The sequence below is a fragment of the Mesoplodon mirus genome (assembly GCF_964341445.2).
Source record: "Mesoplodon mirus genome assembly, chromosome: 17".
Taxonomy (NCBI): Eukaryota; Metazoa; Chordata; class Mammalia; order Artiodactyla; family Ziphiidae; genus Mesoplodon; species Mesoplodon mirus.
In genome coordinates, this window is record NC_138993.1 from 52,251,704 (window position 1) to 52,273,932 (window position 22,229).

Below are 22,229 nucleotides of genomic sequence, written 5' to 3' on the forward strand. Positions count from 1 at the left end.
GGCGGCGGAGGGGCACAGACCCAGCGTACCTAGTCGCTGGGCCGCGGCTCGCACGCCTAGGGCGCTGGGATTTCCCCGCGCGGGCGGCCAGGGTTGGGTGGGCGTTTCCAGGGGGTCTGGAACCTTGCCTTGGTCGGGGGAGGGCGGTTCCCCTCCTGGCTGCAGATTCTGACCCAGTCAGCTCTGCCTGTGGTTTGAAACGGCACCCGCTCCTAAGTCCGAAGTCTAGCCTGAGAGACTGGAGGGGAGGGAGCAGCACCACGAGGCCGTCTCCGAAATCACTCCGGGAGCCGCAGGAGTGTTCGGCCGCTTCAGTTTCAAGGCGCTTCCGGGCCCGCGCCCCGCCCTACGGAGCCCCGGATTTCGGGGAGGGGGAGAGGGAGGGCTGCCCAATCTCTTCACCAGGCTGACTTGACAACAATTACGAAAGTTTTTAATTAGCTTCTTGTTATCATTCATTTTATTAATTTTCAGAATCCTCAGGCCATGAATTATTCAAAGGGCAAGCCAACCCGAGCGGGGCGGCCGCGCGCCCCCGCCGCACGTGCCCGGTCCGGCTCGGGCCGAGCCGCCTGCCCGCTGCCCCCGGAGGGCGTGAGGCGGCCCGGCCCCTCCCGCCGCGGTGGCGCAAAGGTTTGATCAAATATTAAATAACGTAATTATTGCGACAAGGCTTATCTCGCAGGTGGGAAAGAGGCCCCCCGTGAGATTTAGAATTCGGCTGCTATTTTTTAAAAATCAATTAAGCTTGCGTTCTCCTCTGGAACCGCTCGCGAGGGCTGGGGCTAAGACTGCAGCGGCAGTTAGTAACACCCATCAGCAAAACCACACCAGAGAATAATTGTGGTCTTCACCTTTATCACCTCGCGGGCCACCAAGGCCATTCGAATGGGGTGGGGAACGCTGCTTTTAGCCAGGTCAGAAGTCACAATTCCTACCTCACGGATTCGACTATGAAAGCCCATCCAAGTGAAAGATGGGGTAGGGATGGATGCTTCAGGCAAGGTTGGCGGAAAGACCGGGGAGACGGGGCAAGGGGCTGAGGGCGGGAGCTGGCCAGGTGAGTCCTCGGCCCAGGGCGCCCTGTCCTCTCTTGGCGCGGCCAAGTGTAGGAACGGGACCGAAGTTATCTTAATACCACAAGAAATTAAAAGTCGATACAATCACGGCAGTGGGTGCCTACGGTTTATTTGTGAGGGTGTAATCGAAGTTGAGAGCAATTTCAGAACACGCATTAAACAAAAATCTATTAAGAAGTTAGTTGAAGCGTCTTGAGGACATCATTTCCTAGACCCACAGAAGTAGCGGGTCCCGCAGCTAGGACTGGGGAAAAGAGAAAATTTAAAACGAATGGGTGGCTTAAACGTGGTAGATGCATTTTATGCTTACTTTTCTTTTGCCTTTCCTACTCCACCACCGCCTGCATTTCCTGAGAAGCTGAAATGCAAACAGAGCACAATTTTCCCTCTCCAACTTATTTTGAGATTATTTAAAAGGACCGGAGCCACGCTATTTCCACCCACTGACTAGTGCCAGAATTCACTTGAAGTTCCGTTCTTCAGAACCAGAAAACTTTGAAAGGTTAACTACCACTGAGTAGCAGGCCTTAGCACTTTCTCCAGGAGGGCGTTTGTTAGCTTGTTCATTTGTTTGTTCATGAATTGACAGTTAAAGGTATCTCAGAATAGTCTTAATATTCCTTCAGGCAGTACACAGATTCAGTCACTAGACAGCAAGGCATTTCCTGTTTTGTTTTGCACAGCTTCCTACTACGTAAAATAGGAAACTCTGCAAAGCATGTATTTTCATAATCTGTTTTATTAACATAATATTGTCTTCTCTTTATTTGGTAAGGATTTTACTTAATACAAAACAAATGCTTAGGTTCTTATTACATACATTAGTCATCATTATATAATACAAATATATTTGCCTGCAACATTTCCGTTCGGGGCAGTTATTTTTAAAAAAACAGCCTTTGTAAATCTGTTTATTTGTTCATTCCTGGTTCTCCAACAATGAAATCCGGTCATACTTTTCTATAAAATAACGGTATTTTTTTAAAACAAATGTATTTTATTTAAAACTTCGATGACATTTCAAGTTAATAACAACAGAAACAAATCAATTTTGATGGAAGAGATCTATTTTAAAAATACCTCTAGTGCTTTTTTTAAAACATTAACAATTGTTTAAAATCACAGCTTTTTAAATGTACTCTTCTTTTTTGAACATCAAGCATTTTGTTTCACAGATTTGCCGGTGAAATTAAAAAGATTTGGCTAAAGTAGGATGACTTCAGAAGATATAATCCCAGCTATTAAGAAACTTTTTACATTTGGCATCTGATCTAGTCCCGGGTCACCAACAGAGAATCTCTGATCCCTCTGGAGCAGTAGGCGGCACACTAAAGTTCCAAATGAACAGAGGCATTTGACACCATGGCTGGACAGATCAGTGGATGGTTTTTGTTAACCTCCAAATAAAAGTCATTTAGTTTCAACATTTTCTTAGAAACGTTTTTAGGCTAGAACAACACATACAAACCTCCAAATGCCTCTGCACCGAACCTTGATTTAAATATTTGGAGAGTGCGTGGTTATTTATTACCTTCCACCACTCTGAAGCGAGGGCTGTGCTTGAAGGGTTTCTGCAGTTAAAAAAAAGAAAACTTTGATAAACACAGGCAACTAATAGAGAATTCATTTTATTCAGAGCACCGCTTTCACATGAGTTATCTGAAAGTGAATTCTGATTCAGCAGAAAAATACATCATTCTCATCCTTTCCCCTCTTTTCACCTCCCTTTCAACATCCTCCCCTTCCCTGTATTTTTGGTTGAATTGAGTCTCATTTGTTGACCGGCTGTCCCAAGACTTTGGCCCAGTATAAACACAAAAATGCACCCAAATCATAAAACTGCTCTTCTTTCAGTTATGTTTTATTTGTAAGTGTACTGGGACATATCCCCCTGTTGTATTTTGGTGCACAGAAGTGGTTCTGATAGAAGTGGGGAGGAGGGAAAGATAATAGAGCAAAGACATAACCAAGGAAAAAGCTCAGCAGACATACATGGACAGGTAGATCAATCCGTGAGGCATTTCAGGATTAACACTGGCAGTTCGTAACCACTGTGTGAGTGTGTGCATTAAAGAAAATATTTACAGTAATCTTCCTTTTTTCCTTTTCCTCTAAATACAAGAATATGACAAGAATGTTGTGTTTTCGGTGAAAACAGGCAGTAGACTGTGAAATCACACTATCCACAAAACGGTCTATCAGAAAGCTAGCCCAGTTTAGTGCTCAGTTTCAAATGCATAGAATGTTTGCGCTGCAAACAATGATATACAATGTAATTAAATAAATAATGCCTAACCAGAGTGAGATCTAGTTGTGTTTCTTTCTGCACCTTTCAGATCATGCATGATTTCAGTCTTGTTAAATGGCAGGTTTTTTTCTTTTCTCATCTGTTCTGTTTTCAATTTTTTAGTGCTTATTAAAGGATGGTAATAAACCATCTCCACCCGAGATCAAAAGAGTGTCTTGTGCACCAAGCAGGCATTTTACCTAACCACCTTCAATTTTTTTTTCTCTTTTTTTAATTCATCAGTAGTTCATAAAGTACCTTGATTATTACTATGAAATACTATACATGATTTTCTATTTGGGAGACTGATAGTGCAAATTAAAGTTCTTGCTACCCAACATTTATCCCCAGCAATAAATTACTTTTGGATAATAATAATAATAATTTAATAATAATAATAATGAAACAGTTGTTCTGCTTCCCCCCGCTCCCAACATGCAGACCCTTTTGAAATAAATGGAGGGCTTTAAACCTGTCTTCCTCTCATCTGGGACTTAGTTGATTTTCTCACAGCCAAGTCCTGCTCCAAGTGAAAGCAGAAACTTCTCAATATTTCAATGAGAGAAGAAAGGGGACCTAGAAGAGCAAGATGGGTCCTGTTCTGTGGAGAAAATGGGACAGCGTATCTCTCCTACTGTCTGCCACCCCATCAATCTATTTGAATCAACAGGGGAAAAAAAGTAGATAGTTTAAAATAAGCCACTCAGAAAAATAAATGAAAGGGCAAGCAAGTTCTATGAGTGGGGGGGGGAACTTAGTTTGAAATGGTCTGTTTTCTAGATCTTAGATATGAGAGCAAAAATGGAAAGAGTAAAAAACGGGTTAAAATTGTTCTATTTTCCTAGAATAAAATATTTATTTCGGAGCCTCTAAATTCTGCTTTTTAGTCAGCCCAAAGACTATGCCTCTCTCTCCCTAAAGACCCCCATCTGACCTATCAGGCCACAGGAGTATAGGCTGGGTCACTGGAAAACTTGGACTTCACCTAAACAAGTAGCCACCCACCGCCCCTTTCAGCTGTCCCCCTACTCACTTTCTGGCAATGGAGAGTAGCCATCGGAGTCTCATTGGAAAAGAGAAAATAAATCAAAGAGGACTTGGATGGGGTGTAGGTGAGACTTAGAGGAAATATTAAATTAAACACACAAACAGAACAACTAACTTTGCTACCCAGAATTTCACCTTCCGGTTCGTCTGGTGTTCGGTCTTTGACTCAGTTCCTGTGTGTAGGGCTGGGCGACAGTAATAACGTGGTGCTCTTTTTTCTCTTCCTTGGGGGGGAGGAAGGGGGGGAATGAAGCTGCAGAACACGACTCTCCGGAGTTAAATTTCTAAAGCATTTTTTTCTTTGCTTTTGTTCTGTTTTGTTTTCGTTTGTCTTTATTTGTCTAGTTTTTGGTGGTTGGTAGGTTTTTTTGTACATAGCTCCTTGGTCCCCAGGAGATTTTGATAAGTGTCTCTGGTCAAAAACAGTCAATTTCCCTACCCTTCCCGAGTCTCCCCCCACCCTCACCCCCAGAGCCATCCTGCCCCTCACAACCCCTCCTCCACTCTCCGCTTTCCTTCCCCCGACTCCCCCACTCTCACAAATGCTCCCTCTTCTTCCCCCGCCCTTCTCTCTGGTGTCCACACCCGGCACCCCAGTCCTCTAGGCTGGGGAGGGTAAGGGCAGGGAGAGCAGAGAGGAGGTGGAAGCGAGCGCTCGAGGAGGGGCTCCCCAAATGCAAGCTGGACAACGGACACTCTACATCCGAGGGGAAACAGGCCCGGGGAAAGCCCCCCGAAATGCCCCTTCGGCTCCCCGCTCTGCCCCGCCCGGTACCTCCCATTCCCCTCAGTAAGTGGCGGAGAATTTCATCCGCTTCTGCTTCTGTCTCTGGTTGCAAAACCACACCCGCACCACGTTCTTTTTGAGGTCCAGTTTCTCGGCGATGGCGGCGATCTTCTCGGACGAGGGCCGGGGCTGTACGGCGAAGTAGGCCTCAAGCGAGCGCTTCTCGGGCGCGGCGATGGAAGTCCGCTTGCGCTTCTTCTCGCCACCGTTGAAGAGCTCGGGCTTGTTCATTTTCTCGCGCTGCGCGCCCTCGGCTTCCTCCAGCCACGCCTGCAGGATGGGCTTGAGTGCGATCATGTTGTTGTGCGAGAGCGTGAGCGACTCGAACCTGCAGATGGTGCTCTGGCTGAGCGAGCCCACGCCCGGGATCTTGAGGTTGGCCAGCGCCGAGCCCACGTCGGCCTGCGTCACACCCAGCTTGATGCGCCGCTGCTTGAAGCGCTCGGCGAACGCCTCGAGCTCGCGCGGGTCCGTGTCCGAGTCGCAGATGGACGCCAGGCCCGCCGCGCCCACCACAGCCGCCGCCGCCGACGCCGCCGCCACCTGCCCGGCCGCCGCCGCCGCCGCCGCCGCCGCCGCAGCGCCGTGATGCGCCGCCGCCGCCACCAGCCCGGGGTGCGGCAGACCCGACGGCATGTTCATGGCGGCCGCCGCCGCCGGGTGCGACAGGTGGCCCAGGCCGTGCATGTGCGGATGCGGATGAGCCGAGCCGCCCAGCAGCCCGCCGCCCGGGCCCCCGCCGCCGCCCCCCGGGCCGCCGCCGCCCGGGCCGCCGCCGCCCCCGGGGCCGCCACCGCCTGGGCCGCCGCCACCCCCCGGGCCGCCTCCGCCCCCCGGGCCGTCGTGGGCGCCGCCGCCGCCACCCGCCGCGCCCGCGCCGCCCGCGCCGGCCATGAGCGCGAGCGAGGGCGACGAGATGTGGTCCAGCAGGTCACCGGGCTCGAGCGCCTGGTGGTGATGGTGGTGGTGGTGGTGATGCGCCAGCGGCACGGTGGACGTGGACGTGCATGGCACGCTGTTCATCGTGTGGTACGTGGCGTCCGGCTTGAACGGGTGGCTCTTGCCCTGGGACACGGCGATGTCCACCGCCGCCAGCGCCTCGGCCCGCGCCAGCAGCGTTTCGTCTAGGCTGGCGAAGAGGTTGCTCTGCAGCTGCAGGCGACACAAACCAAACCAAAAAAACAACAACCACAAAACCAAAAAAAGCAAAAACACAGAACAACCACACACAAGCCGGAAAGCACGACAAGCAAAAGGCAAACACAAAGCAAGCAAAATAATAACGACGAGGGTGGGGATGGTGGAGACCGGGAAAGACAGAATAGGGACACATTGGGGACGAGACAGGGGGTCAGATGAGAAGGGACGGGAGTGTGAGGAGAGGGGCAGATGCGGAGGAGAGGGGGACACAGGAACACATTCCGGGGACGGGCGTGGGAGACGGAAAAGGAGGGGGAAAGAAGAAGTGCAGATGTAACTCGCAGCTGGGGACCCGTGTCACGCACCCGAACACGCACAGAGAACGCCTTTCCAAGGCATGAAATTAACAGGAAAGAGTGGAGGGAAATCGAGACTCATGGCCCCAGCACTCCCCACTCCGATCGCCGGCGCCCGACACGGAGGCAGAGGCGACGGGAACACGACACTAAGCGCCACTGTACAAAGACTGCCTCGCAGCGGGACTCTTCTAAAACTCCCTGACCGCAAATCCCCGCACCGGGACCTGTACACACATCAGCACCCGACATGCAGCGTCTCGGAGACGGGGAGGGGGCGGGCGCGCGGGCCGGGTCCGCGGGCATGGGGCGCTTACCGGCGGCGTGGGCAGGCAGGCCCGCCGGATGGCCTCGGAGCTGGAGTGCAGCGACGGGTACTTGTGCTCAGGGAGGGTGGGATGCATGGCAAAGTGAGGCTGCTTGCTGTTCATGGACATCATCTTGATGGCTTGGCATGTAAATCCACAAACACTCCGAAAGTCCGCGGGAAAGTGCGCACGCCGGCTCCTCCGGCCTCCCTTCGGAGGCTGCAGCCGCGGCGGCTGGCGGCGCGGAGGCGGCGGACGCGCCGGGGGCCGCTGCTGCTTCTGCTGCCGCCGCTGCCGCCCGGCGCTGCTTTGACCGCGCAGACCGCCGCGCACCGGCCTCGCGATCCCACTTCTCCGAGAGCTCTAGCCCCGTGCGCCGACGGGATGCACTCCTCTTACACCTGAGCCCCAATTCTCGCGGCCGGTCCGGGGAGCTCTCGCGAGAGCTCGCGGGCCCGCCGTGCTGACAGGCATCAGCTGTCTCCGTCTATCTGACGCGCGCTCTCCCTCTCGGCGGCGCCGTGCGTCTGCGCGCGCGCGCGCGCTCTCCCGGCCGCGACCCGCGCGTGGGAGCCGCTCTTATAGTGACCACCAGCAAGGACAGCGCAGGTGATGCACCTGTAGCTACCCGGACATGCGCACTTCACTTCTCACCTTTCCCATCGCGGGTCTGGAAAGATCAAAAGGGCCAGCTATTGTCTGAGGGTAGGCACCTTTTAGGGGGAGAAAGACAAGATGCTCGCCAGCCCCTGGGTGGTTTCCCTCCCTCCTCCATACCCTCACCGTCATCGCAAGCCCTGAATATATGCGCATTACTTAGGCACACCTCCGCTCCGGGACGTCTAACAAGCTGTTATATAATGTATACAGCTGGGCATTTGTATGTTAAATTATGCCCGCGCATTCTTCTGTATGCAGTATAAATAACATAGAAATGCAGAAGGTGCTGTCTTTTGCGGCAAGAACCTGTTTCTTTCATGGTTTATAAATAGGTTCCTGGAGAATGAATAATCGCGGTGACAGACATTTGTTTGAAGCAGTCAGATGCTATTGATTTCCATAGGATTTAATTTCCTCCGCATACTTTGTTGTTGTTGTCGTGACTATAAGTGTGTCAGGCACCGACAGTGACAGCCACTTAGGAGCCACAAGGGGCGTGTGCTTTCTACTAGGGAACGGCTGGTTGTTGAAATGAAGTTGTGCATTTCTCTTATTGTTTGTCTCCTTTAACCGTGTACAAACCCACATTTCAAACGAGCTCCGGATGATCTGAGGCTTCTTGTAATCAAAAGGAAAAATAGTTAACAGGGTGTAGCTGGGATCCTTACCTCTCTTCAGCGTACACACACACACACACACACACACACACACACACACACACTTTATGTTGGAAACTCCAGGAAAAGGAAATAGCTTCATAGAAAAGGGAATAAGATGTTGAAGAGAACTTTATTTTCCCTTCCATCGTTTTGGCTTGTTTGCCCACCACCAGCCCCCACCCGCTCCCCAGATACAGATATACATACAGATGTATAGATGTGTATATATATACACACACATATTTTTTTTCTTCAGTAGGGAACAGAATCAAGCCAATTTATAGGAAAGCGTGATTAAAATATTAATTCAAACCAACTTAAAAGAACGGGGCCCAAGCTCTGGTCCAGCCTTTATTTATTTATTTTTTATTATTGTGAAATCAAAACGTAAGAAGAATAAATCAATTAGCCAACCTGCTATGTGGCCCTTATGTGGCAGGCAGATCAAGGGCCTCCCCGGGGAACCACAGTTCAGGTGCCCGAGTCCCCAGGGACTCAGCCCTTGCCCGGGGTGATAACAGCCCAGATGTTATCACATCTGCAGCGAGAGAGCTGGAGAACGGCAAGGGGCTGCTTAGGGGAGGCAGAGATCAGATAAATAATCTTTCTGGTCTCTCCCACAGCAAGGAGGTCTGTATTTCCGCCAAAGATTAGATCTCATTTCTATAAACCTAAATTTGTGTTCGCTTGGATCTTTTCTTTGGATAAACGCGTGCGTATTTAGCGGACACGCTCCCTACTCAAATTCCAAGAAGAGCCCAGAGGCGTCACCACGGCTTTTTTTTTTTCTTTTTTCTTTCTGTCTTTTCTTTTCTCTCTACCTTTCCCCCTCCCCCAACCCCCTTGCAGCCCGAGAGGGGAGTTAAGAAGGATGTTCACTTGCTACCGTGAGAAGGAGCCTCGTTTCCATCCATTACGCGGTCCCTTGGGAGTGCTAAGTGCAACTTTATCTCTGCGGGGAATGGACCACGAGCAGGACATCGCTGGAGGGAGCGAATGAGTCCTACGGTAGTCTTCGCACCGGGTGTCCAGGCTTAACTTAATCCTTCCTGACACCCACCGCGGCGGTTCCCTGAGCTCGCCTGCGTTAGGGGGTCGGCGGGTCGGGGTGGGGGGGGGAAGAAAGGGCCCCGCAGAGGATGAGCGCCTAGATCCTGTCTCCCCCTCCCCCCAGGGAAACGCTGGCTTTTAGGGACCCCAAAGAGTGCAAGGGAAACAAACGCAAATGGCACAGTTTGGGGGCCAGATGGACTCTGAGAGAGAGAGAGAGGTGAGCCCCTGAGTACCTGAAGCCCATCTCGGTTTACCCTCCAACACTGAGAGAGCGCCAATTAACCCAGCGGGGAGGTCCCTGGCCTGAGGTCAAGACTTCACCACCTTGTCCAGACTCCTCTCCTAGTTCACTTCTTTTTGGACAACCAGAGTCCCTGCCCAGCTAAGGGCGGGCTCAGACCTTTGCTCAGAATGTCTCACTTTCCCCCAGGGCTAGAAATAGGGCCCTGGGTACAATTCCCATCTCACTACCCCCCTCACCCCACTAATGGATTGGAAGCCCATTTAGGGCACATCTGTGTCCACCCTGGCACTTAGGAAGGGTGCTTGTCACAGAGTGAAAATACCCCATAGAACAATACACGTGTGTAGGAAGGAAGAGAAGGCAGACGGCGAGGGCCCGGAGAAAAACAAAGAGAGTTCTGCAAGCCAGGACCAATGGGGAGTGGGGGGCAAGCAGGAAGATCACCGAAGTGGTCTCCTCTCTGCCTGAAAAGGAGATGCAGATTGGAACAGAAGGGCGTGCTGTTCCCACGCAGAGCTGTCTATCTTGATTCCAGCCAGCAATTTTTCCAAAGTCATTTATCTCATCCTTCCCTCATTTACTTTCTACCCTACCTTCCTTCCTCAAATGCTTGCTGAGCACCAGTCTGGGCCAGGGCAAGACACTGGAGATAAAATGAGGTATAAAATACAGGCATCTGCCTTCGGGTGGTGACAGTCTATGAGAGTGGGGTAGCTACAGGTGAAGGGGGTGTTTTTGTGGTACAGGTGTGACAGGTGCGATGAGGGAATTGTATAGAAATACCGGGTGGGGTAGGGGATGATGCTTGGAGAATTATCCTGTCACATCCCTGCTGGGCCTCAGCCCCAGGCTAAAGAGTGGGACAAGGTGGTAGATCTGCCGGTACTTCCTTGGACCTTATCAAGCCTTTCCCTACTCTCCCCAGGGCAGTGAAAGGGAAGGGTGGTGGACTGGGGCTCAGTCCATCAATGTCACTGCTTTGTTTTCTGGGTTTGGCAAGTGCAGTAACTAGATGGCCCCTGCCAGAGCTAGTGATGCCCATGTGGGGTCTGAGCCTTGGCATAGAATCCTGGGCAAGTTGGGGTTTGGTTTTTTCTTTTTTTCTTTTTCCTTCCTGTTTAATGACCAACACAGATTCCCGCCTCACCCGATCTCATAGCTTTGCATTTTATCAAGAGGGAGATAATGAATGCACAGCTATTGATTTCCAAGGAATTTCCGCCCCCAGGGATAGGGAGTCTATCATCTGGATCAGAAACACATTTCTTTCCCTCATTAATTAATTTTCTCTTCCTTCGTTGGCAGGCCCCACTTCACATTTCCTTTCGCCTCTTTCCCGGGCTTAGGGAGCAGACGTTGGTAGGCTGGAGTGAAGACCCGCGGGAGAGGCGCAGCACAAGGGCGGGACCGGCTGGGGGTGACTGCTGCTCGCCTTTAAGCACCCCGCCCCCTCCACAGCTGCCACTGGCTGGGCAGCCTTTCTTCTTCCGAAGCGGCGCAGGCAAAGTTAGCTCTGGACTCAGCAGCCCCTGCCTGCACGTCTCCCTCTCCCCAGCCCCACCTCTGGGCTTGAACCCGATTTATTTATCCGCATTCGGGGACGCCGGGGGGCGGGGGAGGGGGGGAGCGGTGGTCCTGAGGAATGTGCACTGAAGTGAGTGGAGATTGTGCGCGTTCAAGAGACGGGGATCGGGCCTCACGTTCTTGCCCAAACACGGGGATCTGGAACAACATGCAAACCCGGGCGGCCCAAGACGGAGCTCTGCTCCTCGCAGATGCGGGCCGCCTCGTTTCCTCCCGGCCGCCGCCCAGAAACTCGGCCGGTTCACCGCGCAGCCAGCGCCCTGCGCGGGGGAAGTCGCCAGAGCCTCGAGTCGGCCGGCTTCCGAGGCCGCTTGGGTTGTTTTAAGCGGTGGGAATGAACTGGCCAGCAGAGGACTAGAGGCCTAGAATTGGGAGGGGGGCTGGGGGGAGTGTCGGTTCTCGGAAGAGGGGCGGCAGTTGGGAGGTCCGGCTCCCTTCCGCTCAGACACCCTCTGCCCGAAGGGTGGGACAGAGGAGGGGCTAGTGCCGTGCTTTCGCTTCCCCTCCTGGCGGTCTTGCCAGCGTCAAACCTGGGCAGCTCTGCTCCTGGGTCTCTCTAAGCGCTGACCCTTGTGCATTCCGGCCCCGCCCCTCCCGCGGTGTAGGCACTGGGCTCCTCGCCCGCCCAGCCCGCAAGGCCGTCCTGGGAGGTCGCCCTGCCCTGTGCCACCGCTCAGCCCAAGGCGCGAGTTCACAGCCACGCTCTCGTTGGCGAGAGCTGGGAGATTTCCCACAGGCCAGTCCTTCCTTTCCACCCGGCTCTCCCCGCACCCGCGGCCGCTTGTCTCCAAGGCCGGGGCGGGTGAGTTACTGAGGCCGGTGGTGATCAGCTCCTGTGAGGCTCCCAGCTGGGACCTGCGGAGGAGGTTCTCGAGTAACCTCTGGAAAACCCAGTGTTTTCGTTCTTCTAGCCGTTTAATTCAAATGCCACTTCCGTTGGGAACATTTTCCTGGATGTCGAGCACCCCACTCCGAGATGTCCCTGATACACACACTTGGGATCCGAATGATGCGGCAATAAAGTTCACTGCCGGTCATTATCTCTCTTGGCGTTACATCTGTAGAGATCTAGGGGTGTGTGTGTGTATAGATATATATAATATTAATATATATTATATATTAATACATTATATATTATATATATATATATATATATATATATATATATATATATATATATATATATATATATAATCTCCACCCTAACCCCTCGGTGGACTTAAACCCACCTACCTTGTGAAAGCCCTAGGGATGATGTAGGACTACGTCTCCGTCCTAACAGGGGCACGGCCTCCCTCGCCCGCTAGTTGCCAGAACAAGTTTCACTGTCCAAGTGACAATGCTGGACCGCTACGCTTGGCCCCGGGCCCCTGTGGTTTAGGTCCCAAGGGAATCAGAGCTGCTCCCGCCCCGCCCAGGCCCCTTCCAGAAAGGGAGAACGCGCTGGTCAGAGAAGGGGCTTCGAGGTCTCCTGGTTACGAACAACAACGAACAAACCAACTCTACAACAGACACGCCCGCCCCTGACCCCACGCGACCAGATGGAAGTTGTGTCGCCTTCCTCTCCCCGGAGAGCCGCGGGCCCGCCGCTCCCACCCGGCCACACGCGCGCGTTGGTGGGAAGCAGCTCCGCTGGCGCACAAGGACCGCAGAGGACCCCTAGGCCCCCGCGAGCGCAGTTCCGGGAACCGAGAGGCGAGCGCCCGTCGCCCTCCGCAGGCTCGGCTCGGCCTGCAGGAGCGGGATCCCCAGGAGGGTCCAGACGCCCCGAGGAAAGCGCGAAGCCTCGAGTCCACACGCCGAAGTGCGGAGCTGGGTCCTGTCGCCCGGCTCCGAAGCTCGCAGGCGCCGCCGCCAGCCGCCCCTCCTCCCCGCCGCCTGCACAAATCAAAGCCCCTTGCGAGGCACTGGGAAATAGTTGCCTTGTCATGTAACACATTGCCCTGATTTATTATAAAATTTTAACGAAATCATGCATATTTTAACAGCCTTTAATCACTGCATGAAAATTTAATTCATGGACTGTAGCGCGTTTAAATAAATGAAGTGTTAATTCATTAGGATTAATTAATTTGTTAAAGGATTGTGTGCAAGGTTAAGGTGGAAAGAAAACTCTTTGTTGGTTTCGCGTCTTAATCGCCAGGTTTCGCGAGTCGTAATAAAACGAAAGGAAACCGCAGAGCTGGCCCTTTCTTTGGGCGGGGCCCTGGCGGGAGCCTCTGAGAGCGCCCTCAAGAACGCGGGAAACTCCGACCAGAGGGGCACCGGCAGATCTGTCCTCCCGGGAGAAGGGGGAGCGGCACTGGCTTCGAGAATCCGGGAAGGAGGGGCTCGCCGGAATCAGAGGAAGGTAAGCGGGATCGTAGCCGAGGCGGGAGGGCCAGACCTCACCTCCCCACCCCCAGCACAAAGACGACCCAGTAAGTGAAGCGAGGTCGCGCCTTCCGGTCCTCGGAGCGCCAAGCCTCGGCTTAATGGACAGATGATGGGCCAGCCCTGCCACCTCCTGAGCCTTCTAGCCTTCTGGGAATCACAGTCTCGCCAGCAGGCCGCCGGTCCTGGCGGCGAAGCTGAGCCTAGAGTCTCAGGGGATTCTCAGAGAGAGGAGGCGGACCAAAGCCAAACTTGCCAGCTCAGGCTGGGGCAATCGGGAAACCTTTTCAATCAGGAGCCCTGATGTTAGGGAATGGTTCCTTCAGCGCCTCTTCTGAGACATCTGATGAATAGGCAACCCCTTGAAGGAGAGCGGACACAGGCGCAGAAGATATGTCCTCTTCCACATCAAACTCTTATTCATCCTTAAAGACCCAATACAAATAGCACTTCCGTGAAGCAGCCTGGTTTCCTTTCTGCTCCACGCTATCCCCAATACAGACACTTTTCTACTCACCAGTGTTATAAGAATTAAAATGGTCCAGAACTAGGTCCTCCTTCCTCACAGAAAGTCTCAGTAAATGCCTAAGTCAAATCTTTGCCCAAGGGTACTGGATGTTCACAGCCCCAAATTATGTGTCACACTAGGCGAACACTTCTACACTTACTTGGTTAATGCAACTAACATTTATTAGAGGGGGTCTGCTCCCTGTTAAGACACAGCAGACCTAGAAATCTACCTTGATTCAAGAAATGGAGCTTCAATCGAACTTATTCTAGGCTGCCTCTGTCATGTCAAACTGAAGATCATCCAAGCCTAAGCTTCAGATGGGTTCTTAAAAGAAAGCTGCAGCTTCCTCCCTCAGAGTGGGGTTCCGAGAATTAGGCAATAAATGTTCGCTATGCACTCTGAGATCACTGCTTAAAAGGTTTTCTCTCTGCCAAGTGTTATTAAAAGGATCGGGTTACATCATGATAGGCAAAGACTGTTGTAGGACTCCCGCGAATAGGAATGAAAGACCTTCTTATGAGGCCTTGGGAAACCCTTCTAAATAGGCCACACTCCATGAAACTAAACTGTTCTCTACAAATATCATTCACAGGTACAAAAGTGAGGGGGGAAAAAGTCTAGTGCATGTGTTACACTTTGAATTGAAAACCATTCAAGTTTATAGAAACAGGTTCCTGAAACATCTTAAGAATCAAGACCGAAGCTCTTCCCCTGTTCAGTGGTACCTTTAGAGGTTTCAAACCAGAGTAAATACAAACGAACTTATAAGAAAACAGAGAGATTTGAAATGAAGGGGCTATATATCTTCAAGTCTGACATTTTCAGTTTAAGTCTCAGTTGATCCATTAGAACAGGAAAAAGACTTGTCATTTTGTATGGGATGAAGATTTTAAAAATTAAAAGATAAACACTAAAGGTCATGTCAAAATAATATCTAACATCATGTCACGTTCTCTTAGCCATAGCATTTTAAAAAGATGAGCAGTCAAAAGATACTGTTTTTATAAAGACATGAACTGATGTGTCTTTTCCCTTTATCACTAGCATATCTTTTTCTAACATAGCCTTAGTGCTATTTTGAAATTCATCTAAATGTCAGAGTTAATGTGAATCTTTATAAACTTAAAAGTGGCACACACACAACTCCCATCACTGAGCTTCCACTTAGTAGTAGACTTAGATCGAGGACACAGTCAGAAATTAAATGCTACTTGAAAAGAAACATGCTAATACTTCCAAAATACTATTTTAAAAAGAATCCTTGGGAACTTCAAACCCATTCATCCTTTGGCCTATAAATGTGAACTCCCATGCATCCCATGCATGAGGGAGGAAGAGTACAAGGTCTGGAGTCAGAGGCCCAGCTCCAAGACAGGGTTCTAATCCTATTCTAGCTGTGTGACAACTAATTCTCAACTCACTTATTTGTAAACTGGGGAAAATTAATTCTTGGCTCACAGAGTTTGAAAAGAAGATTACATGAGATACAGGTTAGCAAAGTACTTGGTTTCAAAAAAAAAGTATGTCTTGCTTTAGGGTGTGTATATATAATAGATATATTTTAAAATGAGACCACCATATTTGTCATGACATTTCAGATTATGGTAAAGAGATTAGGAGTACAAATGAGAATGTGTCATTAAAATCAGATCCTGCACAGATTATTTCCTTCAACTGAGGAATGTCAGTTATTTTAATTTAATATAATATATGAAATATTGTTTTGGAGAGAATGGAGCAGTGTTTCTGAAGCAGCTAGGAAATACTCTGGCCCAATAGAGACAGCCTCAGCCAGTTAGGCACTAGTAAATCAGGTTACACACTCTGCATTTCCATGGCACAGTGTCAGTTTGTATTAAAAACTAACACACTCAGTTACAGACAGAATTAGAGTGAGGTTTACCCCAAAATTTACTCTATTCAGAAAAATGTTAGATCTCTACGTTTAATAGAATTTCAAATGCATATCCACATTGTCAAAGAGATTTAAACTGCAATATCTCTGAAAGTATCCATTAGCTTAAACATTATCATAAAGACAAAGTAATGCATAAATACTTATTGGAAAAAAATGATAGAACAAAAATTACGCTTTATATTAAGCCTTTTTGTGGGGAGAAGGCTCTTATTACTTCTAAAAGGAGAAGTCATGATTCTCCAAATCACAAAAGTGACTTTTTATACTTTTATGGTTTTGTTGAATCCTGAGTCTATTATAACAGAGGTCAGCAAATTTTTCTGTAAAAGGCCAAACAGTAAATATTTTAGGCTTTGTGGGCCATATGGTCTCTGTTAAGACTATTCAACTCTGCTGTTTCAGTGCAAAAGCAGTCCTAGATAAAATGTAAACAAGTAAGTGCAGCCGTGTTCTAATAAGACTTTATTTAAAAGCACTGAAATTTGAATTTCATATCATTTTCCTGTGTTGTGAAATATTCTTTGGATTTTTAAAAGCCGTTAAAAATCTATAAACCATTTTTGGTTTACAGGCCTTTCACAAAAACAGGTACAGGCCAGACTTTGGACCACAGGCCACAGTCCACCATCATGGCCATAAATATTAAAAGATCAATAAAAAATGGTAAGTTTTACTGGTCTTTATAGGCTAATTCAACATGAGACAACATCGAGGATTACAGTGCTTATGACATCCTTTATTCAATTCACATAGAAAAGCATGCAGTATTACTGTAAAACAGTACAGTATTAATGTAAAACGTTCAGTGCACATTAGATAAACAAGTCATTAACACAAAAACCATTTTTAAAGGCCTATATGGGCATACCAAACATGTTTAGAATAATATACCTTTTCAGAATCTAAATTAAAAATTGTGCTTAGCTCACCTATTCTCACCCCCTTTACACTCTTCATGAAAAAGTTTTTTGGGGCCTACATAAAAGATCATCTTTTAGCCAACTGAAACTTCTTTTTCTTAAGTAAGGAAAACAGTGCAAGCAAGAATGCTACCATGCATACAGTTTCCATGAAGAACAGTAACATGCAAACAAGAACTTTACCACTCCAAAGAAAGTTCCCCTGGGACATAAGTGGATCAAGAACTTGGCAATGAGTGCTTCTGCACCTGTATATCTGAAACGATGAAGCTACCATGTTTAGGCTCCTCCAAACACAACTGTTCCATGACTTCTTGCTAAAGTAGGCTCAATTTCTGATTTTCAACACACACAAAAAGATAAGTGAATGAAAGCTACCTGACATAAAACAAGTATTTTCATATAGAAAATGTATTCTTTCATACTAGCAACACATTTTCACAAAAACTGGACAGAACACAATGTTAAAAATGCAAACATATACAGCAAGGTAGATGAGTATTGGCCTAAGGTTCGAGTGCTGTTTCTCCATCATGGCCTTGAATAAAAGTTAGGCTATCACTAAACATAAATAAAAAGGGGCAGGCAAAATAATTTCCACCCTAGGAAAAGCTTTAAAGAAACTCAAGTGTCTTATGAGCAGTATGTGGCCAACACCAAAAGTTTTATTTTAAAAATCCAAGTTCTGAAGATAACTGAGGCTTACTAACAGGCCATTGTACGTGAATAGTTAAATCAAGATTCAAGAAAACAAAATATACCCAAACCAGATACGTATAATATTCATTAAAAAGAAACTCTCACCCTACCTTTTCTGGTCAAAAAGATCCCCAAATGAAAATGAAAAAGACTAAACTCTTCAAAGTGAACAAAAGTGTCCTGGGTACAGGCTAATCCACCATTCTGACTTGACACCTGACAAAAGATTATCAATTCAAAATGGTATAGAGCATTTATGAGGGGAAAAACTAACTTTAAAATCTTACATTCCTCTCAGGACAAAAACATAAATGACACCTTTCTAATGAGTCAACTTTTAGTTGCTTTTGATGGGCTGGCATTGGAAAGGCTGCTCTGGATTTTTCTTTTTGTTGATTGATTCACATTTTTATTCCTCTTTTCGGGCACAAAGGAAGCAGACCAAGGAGACTGAAGGTGGTTATGAAGACCATGCATCTCTGAGGACATCTTAAACAAAGATGACCCAAACCTTTGATCTTCAAACAGCCTGTGTGAACTGCTTAACAAAACACCCTGGGAAAACTCAGTCTGAAACAAACAGCTTGGGGGTTTGATTTCATTGGTTCCTGGGTTAGAACTGGGATGGAGTGAAAACTCTTCATTCATTTCCTGGTCCGATGGAGAGAGGAGAAAAAAAGAATTGGGTTTCCATTCATTTCCATTTTCTAACTGATCAGTAGTTAGAGAACCTTTAGAAAGGTTTGGTTTAGTTCTTTCTTCCAGCTTATCTGGTTCCTCAAGGAATTCACTGCATTGAGATGACTTTGCTAAGCCATCCAAATCCGATGACTTAAAACCGTTATTACAAGGGCTCTTGCTGTTGTCTGACTCTGACATCATTGAATCCAGCTCTGAGATTTTGTCAAGGTAAGCTGCATCCATTGATGCTTCGCTGGATGTTCTTGTCCGATTCATTTCAAAGGAGCGGAGAGAATTCAACCTCTTGGATAAACATGAACCTGATTTCTCACTCAATTTTGAAGAAATTTCTCCAACACAATTTGCTATCGTGTTCTCTTCTGAGCTTTCAAAATCCAAGCTGGGGGCATAGCTCGTGGAACAACAATCCCAAAACCCCGTCTTTGGGGAAGTAAAACATTCTGATTTCTTTTCACTTTCACTTCTATCATCTTCTGAAGAATCTTTATTACAAACATTCGGAGAATCACAAAAATCATCAAACACCAATTTTCTCAGATGGTTTGAGTGCTTTCTGGAACCTCCTGCTTTGACCACAGAGCTCTCTCTATTTTCTGGCGTATTGAGCTGAAGGCAACTAAGGGACAAAGGAGTACACGGAGCTGGAAGATCATAGAGTTCTTCGTCTTTGTAGGATACACAATCACTTGGCTTATTACCCCATTCTCTTTCCAAATAAGTATCCATACTTGTATCTGTCACATCTAACATTATTTCCACCCGTTTGTGATATAAGTCTTTGTTCTTAGAAGAATTTGGTTCTGTTTTGCTGGTGCTTTCCTGTCTGACAGAACTGCTAGAAGGTTTTGCCAGGTGTGAATTCAAGGTTGATGAGCCAAGCTGCTTTCTGGCACCATCACCTTGATTCTTGGATGCCATATCCTCCTCGGTGCCTTTGCTCCCCTTGCCATCTGTGGAAAGTGCTCTCTGGCAAATGGAATTCATAGCTTCCTTCTCATCACTTGAATTTTTTAGCTGTGTAATTTGAGATTCTAGTTCCTCTATATATTTATCACTTCGTTCCAGGGCTTTCTTGAGGCGACTGGTTTCACGTTCATACTGTTCTACTTTGGACTGAAGAGCAGCTACCGTAAACCTTCCAAACCTACAAAGAATAGAAGGATCGTTAACCTTACAGTTCAAGATTTTTTCTTTCCTTTTCGAAGTTTAAGAGTGCAAACTGTCTCCGCCCATTCTAATTTCACATAACAGTGACACTTCAGACCACTCAACGAACAGGATAAGAGCAATGACAGATGTAGTACCTTCAAAAGAGGGTTTCCCCATTTATGTACTAATGAGCATATGATAATAATGGCAAAGAGCTAATAGGATACTTCCGTGGTCAAATCACACTAGTAGGTAGCAGCGAGGCAGAAACTCGCTGATAATTTCCCTCCTATGAGCTGGCGCTATCAATTCAGCTCATATATGCATGAAGAGTTATACCCTAAAACAATGGCAAAGATTTATGATAACATTTGAACAGTGGTCCACATCTTGAAATATTCACATTCAATCATTTTCCTATCATACAGCACTGTTTTACAATACATTCCTTATACAATGTCACCTTGTCAAATATAAAATGCCAATTTGAAATTCAGAAATCTTAGCAGTTCCAGCAGGAGTGGGTTTAAATACTTATTTGGACCCTTTCAATTATAGCTACCCTTGATCTGAAGTTTTTACTTGGCCTTTCTGAATACTGGCCTTTAATTCATTTCAGCTCTATTTATTTTTGGCATTTCACAACTGTGTGGGATATCAATTTCATTTCTTCCAACTTTGAGGTACAAAGTCAATGCTTGTGCTTCCAGTGTATTACACATAAAAACATTTTCACATTTTCTGAAAAGGGACATTTTGAAGAATAGATGAAAAAGAACACAACAAAAATTCACTCCTCTCACTTGGGATTATCTTGTTTCCACTATTCCCTTAAGAATGGGTACTGGGGTTCAGCTAAGAAAACAAGTTTTGAGTACCTAGTATGGCTCATGGTATATTTGGAGCTGATGATAAAAGGATCAATAAGACTGTCCCAGCTCCAAGGGACACGAAGTATCTATCGTAAGTTCTATCTGATCTGACTACCAAAGGAAATTTCATCTTTCAGGAAACTGCTTCTTATGAGTCAGTAAACATAAGTCTTACATTCTAACCCCATGAAAAATAACTTCTCTCCACAAAAGTTCTTTTAAAAAGCTTCTTCTTAATCATCTTTTTGATGACTTAAATATAGGCCCATCTTGAAGAATTCAGGGATTGTCTGTTTTGAGCAAGGTACTTGAGAAGGTGACTTCTAAAAACTTTTAATCTACGGGTTTAGCTTTTTCTTTCTTTTTTCCCTAATTACAAAAGAATAATTACAATTAGGAAAATGTACTGAGTATTAAAAAATTAAAACGGAGAAGGAGCCAACAGTAACTGTACCTCTTTGCGTCAACAACTACATGTTGTATGACTCTCACTCAACGCCCATCACCTCCTCCTAAACTGTAGCCCAGTTCACTCTCCAGCTCTCCCCTACATGATTCCTGCTCTTGTCACTAAAGGAAAAAAGCAGGGACAAAGGTAAATATAGATTCATAAAATCTCAGGGTTAGAAAGGGCCTGAAAAGACATGTTGCCAAATACTGACCTATTCACTGCAATGAACTGATCTCCCAGAAAGAGCACACTCCCTTCAACCTCTAAAAATCAAAGCAAACACCAGAGGTATAACAAAAACAAAAGCAACTTCAGTAACAAGCCTCCTTGTTTTAAAGACAAAGTTTACTACTATGAGTATTTGGTTAAATGAATGATGGGAGTTTTTCCTTTTTCACCAAAGAAAAATGTTTTGTTTTGTAAATGTAGTATTTGACAGAGTGGTAGTTTCTGCAAGAGAATTTTAAAAAGTGGACAAAGATCTTTAAGTTCATTCAGCAAAAATATCTGTGAGTTCTTGGGACTTCCCTGGCAGTCCAGCGGTTAACACTCCCCACTTCCAATGCAGGGGGTTCGGGTTCAGTCCCTGGTCAGGGAACTAAGACCCCACATACTGTGCAGTGTGGCCAAAAAGTAAAAAATAAAGTAAAAAATAAATATGTGTGGGTTCTTGACTGTAACTACTCTGGCATAATCAAACAACCCACATATTTTTAAATGGAAAAACTATGTAGCATGCAAACAGCAAAAGTGACAACCTTAAATTTGCTTGCCAAGACAAAATTTGCTTTTTCTTAAGTTCAATTTTTATAATAAAACTATCCTCAGATGAAAAATAAAATCAAATGGTTTAAAATCAAATAATGCTACTAGATAGTAAGTCAGCTGTTACCAAAGGATGTCCTTGGGAACTCAAAGGCCTACATAAGAAGTAGTGACAAATAAGGAATGTTTCCCAAAATATTAGCAGCTTCTTATTCTAGGTTTTAGTCTGGAATTTCAGATATAATGTCATTTTATGATGCTATATTTGCCCCTAATTTTTTTATTATTATGTTTTTAAAAGAAGTTAGTTAACAAATGTTCTGAGCTGAAGTCAAAATGATAGCCTAAGTATATTTTTTGTATTACTTCAGAGAGAAAGCTGAAGTGCCATGAGAACTAACAACAGAGGCCAGCAACTAAGCACATATGAGAGGGACAAGCAAGGAGGAGTCACTGATGGAGCCGGCTGTTTTCTAAAAGGTCAATGCCCTCAGTTCCCTTAAGTTCTATTTCAATACTCTGCAAGTCTATAACACTTCAAATATTCAGACCTTTTTACCATTCTAATAAGGGAACTGTGCTGGTGGGCAAACTAAAAGAAATATATAGTGAAACCCAATGAACTGATCAATTAATTTATCAGTCCATGTAGCTTATCTGTTTTC

General features: G+C 46.9%; 2 protein-coding genes across 2 annotated transcripts in view; both read right to left on the reverse strand.

Annotated features, from left to right (window-relative positions):
* Window positions 1–5,200: 5,200 nt before the first annotated feature.
* Window positions 5,201–7,136, reverse strand: POU4F1 (POU class 4 homeobox 1; the record flags this gene model as incomplete). The annotated part of the gene is made up of 2 exons (XM_082602155.1): window positions 5,201–6,352; window positions 7,014–7,136. The coding sequence occupies 2 exons, from the start codon at window positions 7,134–7,136 to the stop codon at window positions 5,201–5,203; spliced, it is 1,275 nt and encodes a 424-aa protein (XP_082458281.1).
* Window positions 7,137–17,029: 9,893 nt separating this feature from the next.
* OBI1 (ORC ubiquitin ligase 1) overlaps window positions 17,030–22,229 on the reverse strand; it is a 44,605-nt gene continuing 39,405 nt past the window's right edge. Inside the window, exon 6 of the mRNA XM_082602565.1 lies at window positions 17,030–19,471. Within this exon, the coding sequence (XP_082458691.1) occupies window positions 17,956–19,471 (1,516 nt within the window). The 3' untranslated portion in view covers window positions 17,030–17,955. The remainder of the gene's footprint in view (window positions 19,472–22,229) is intronic.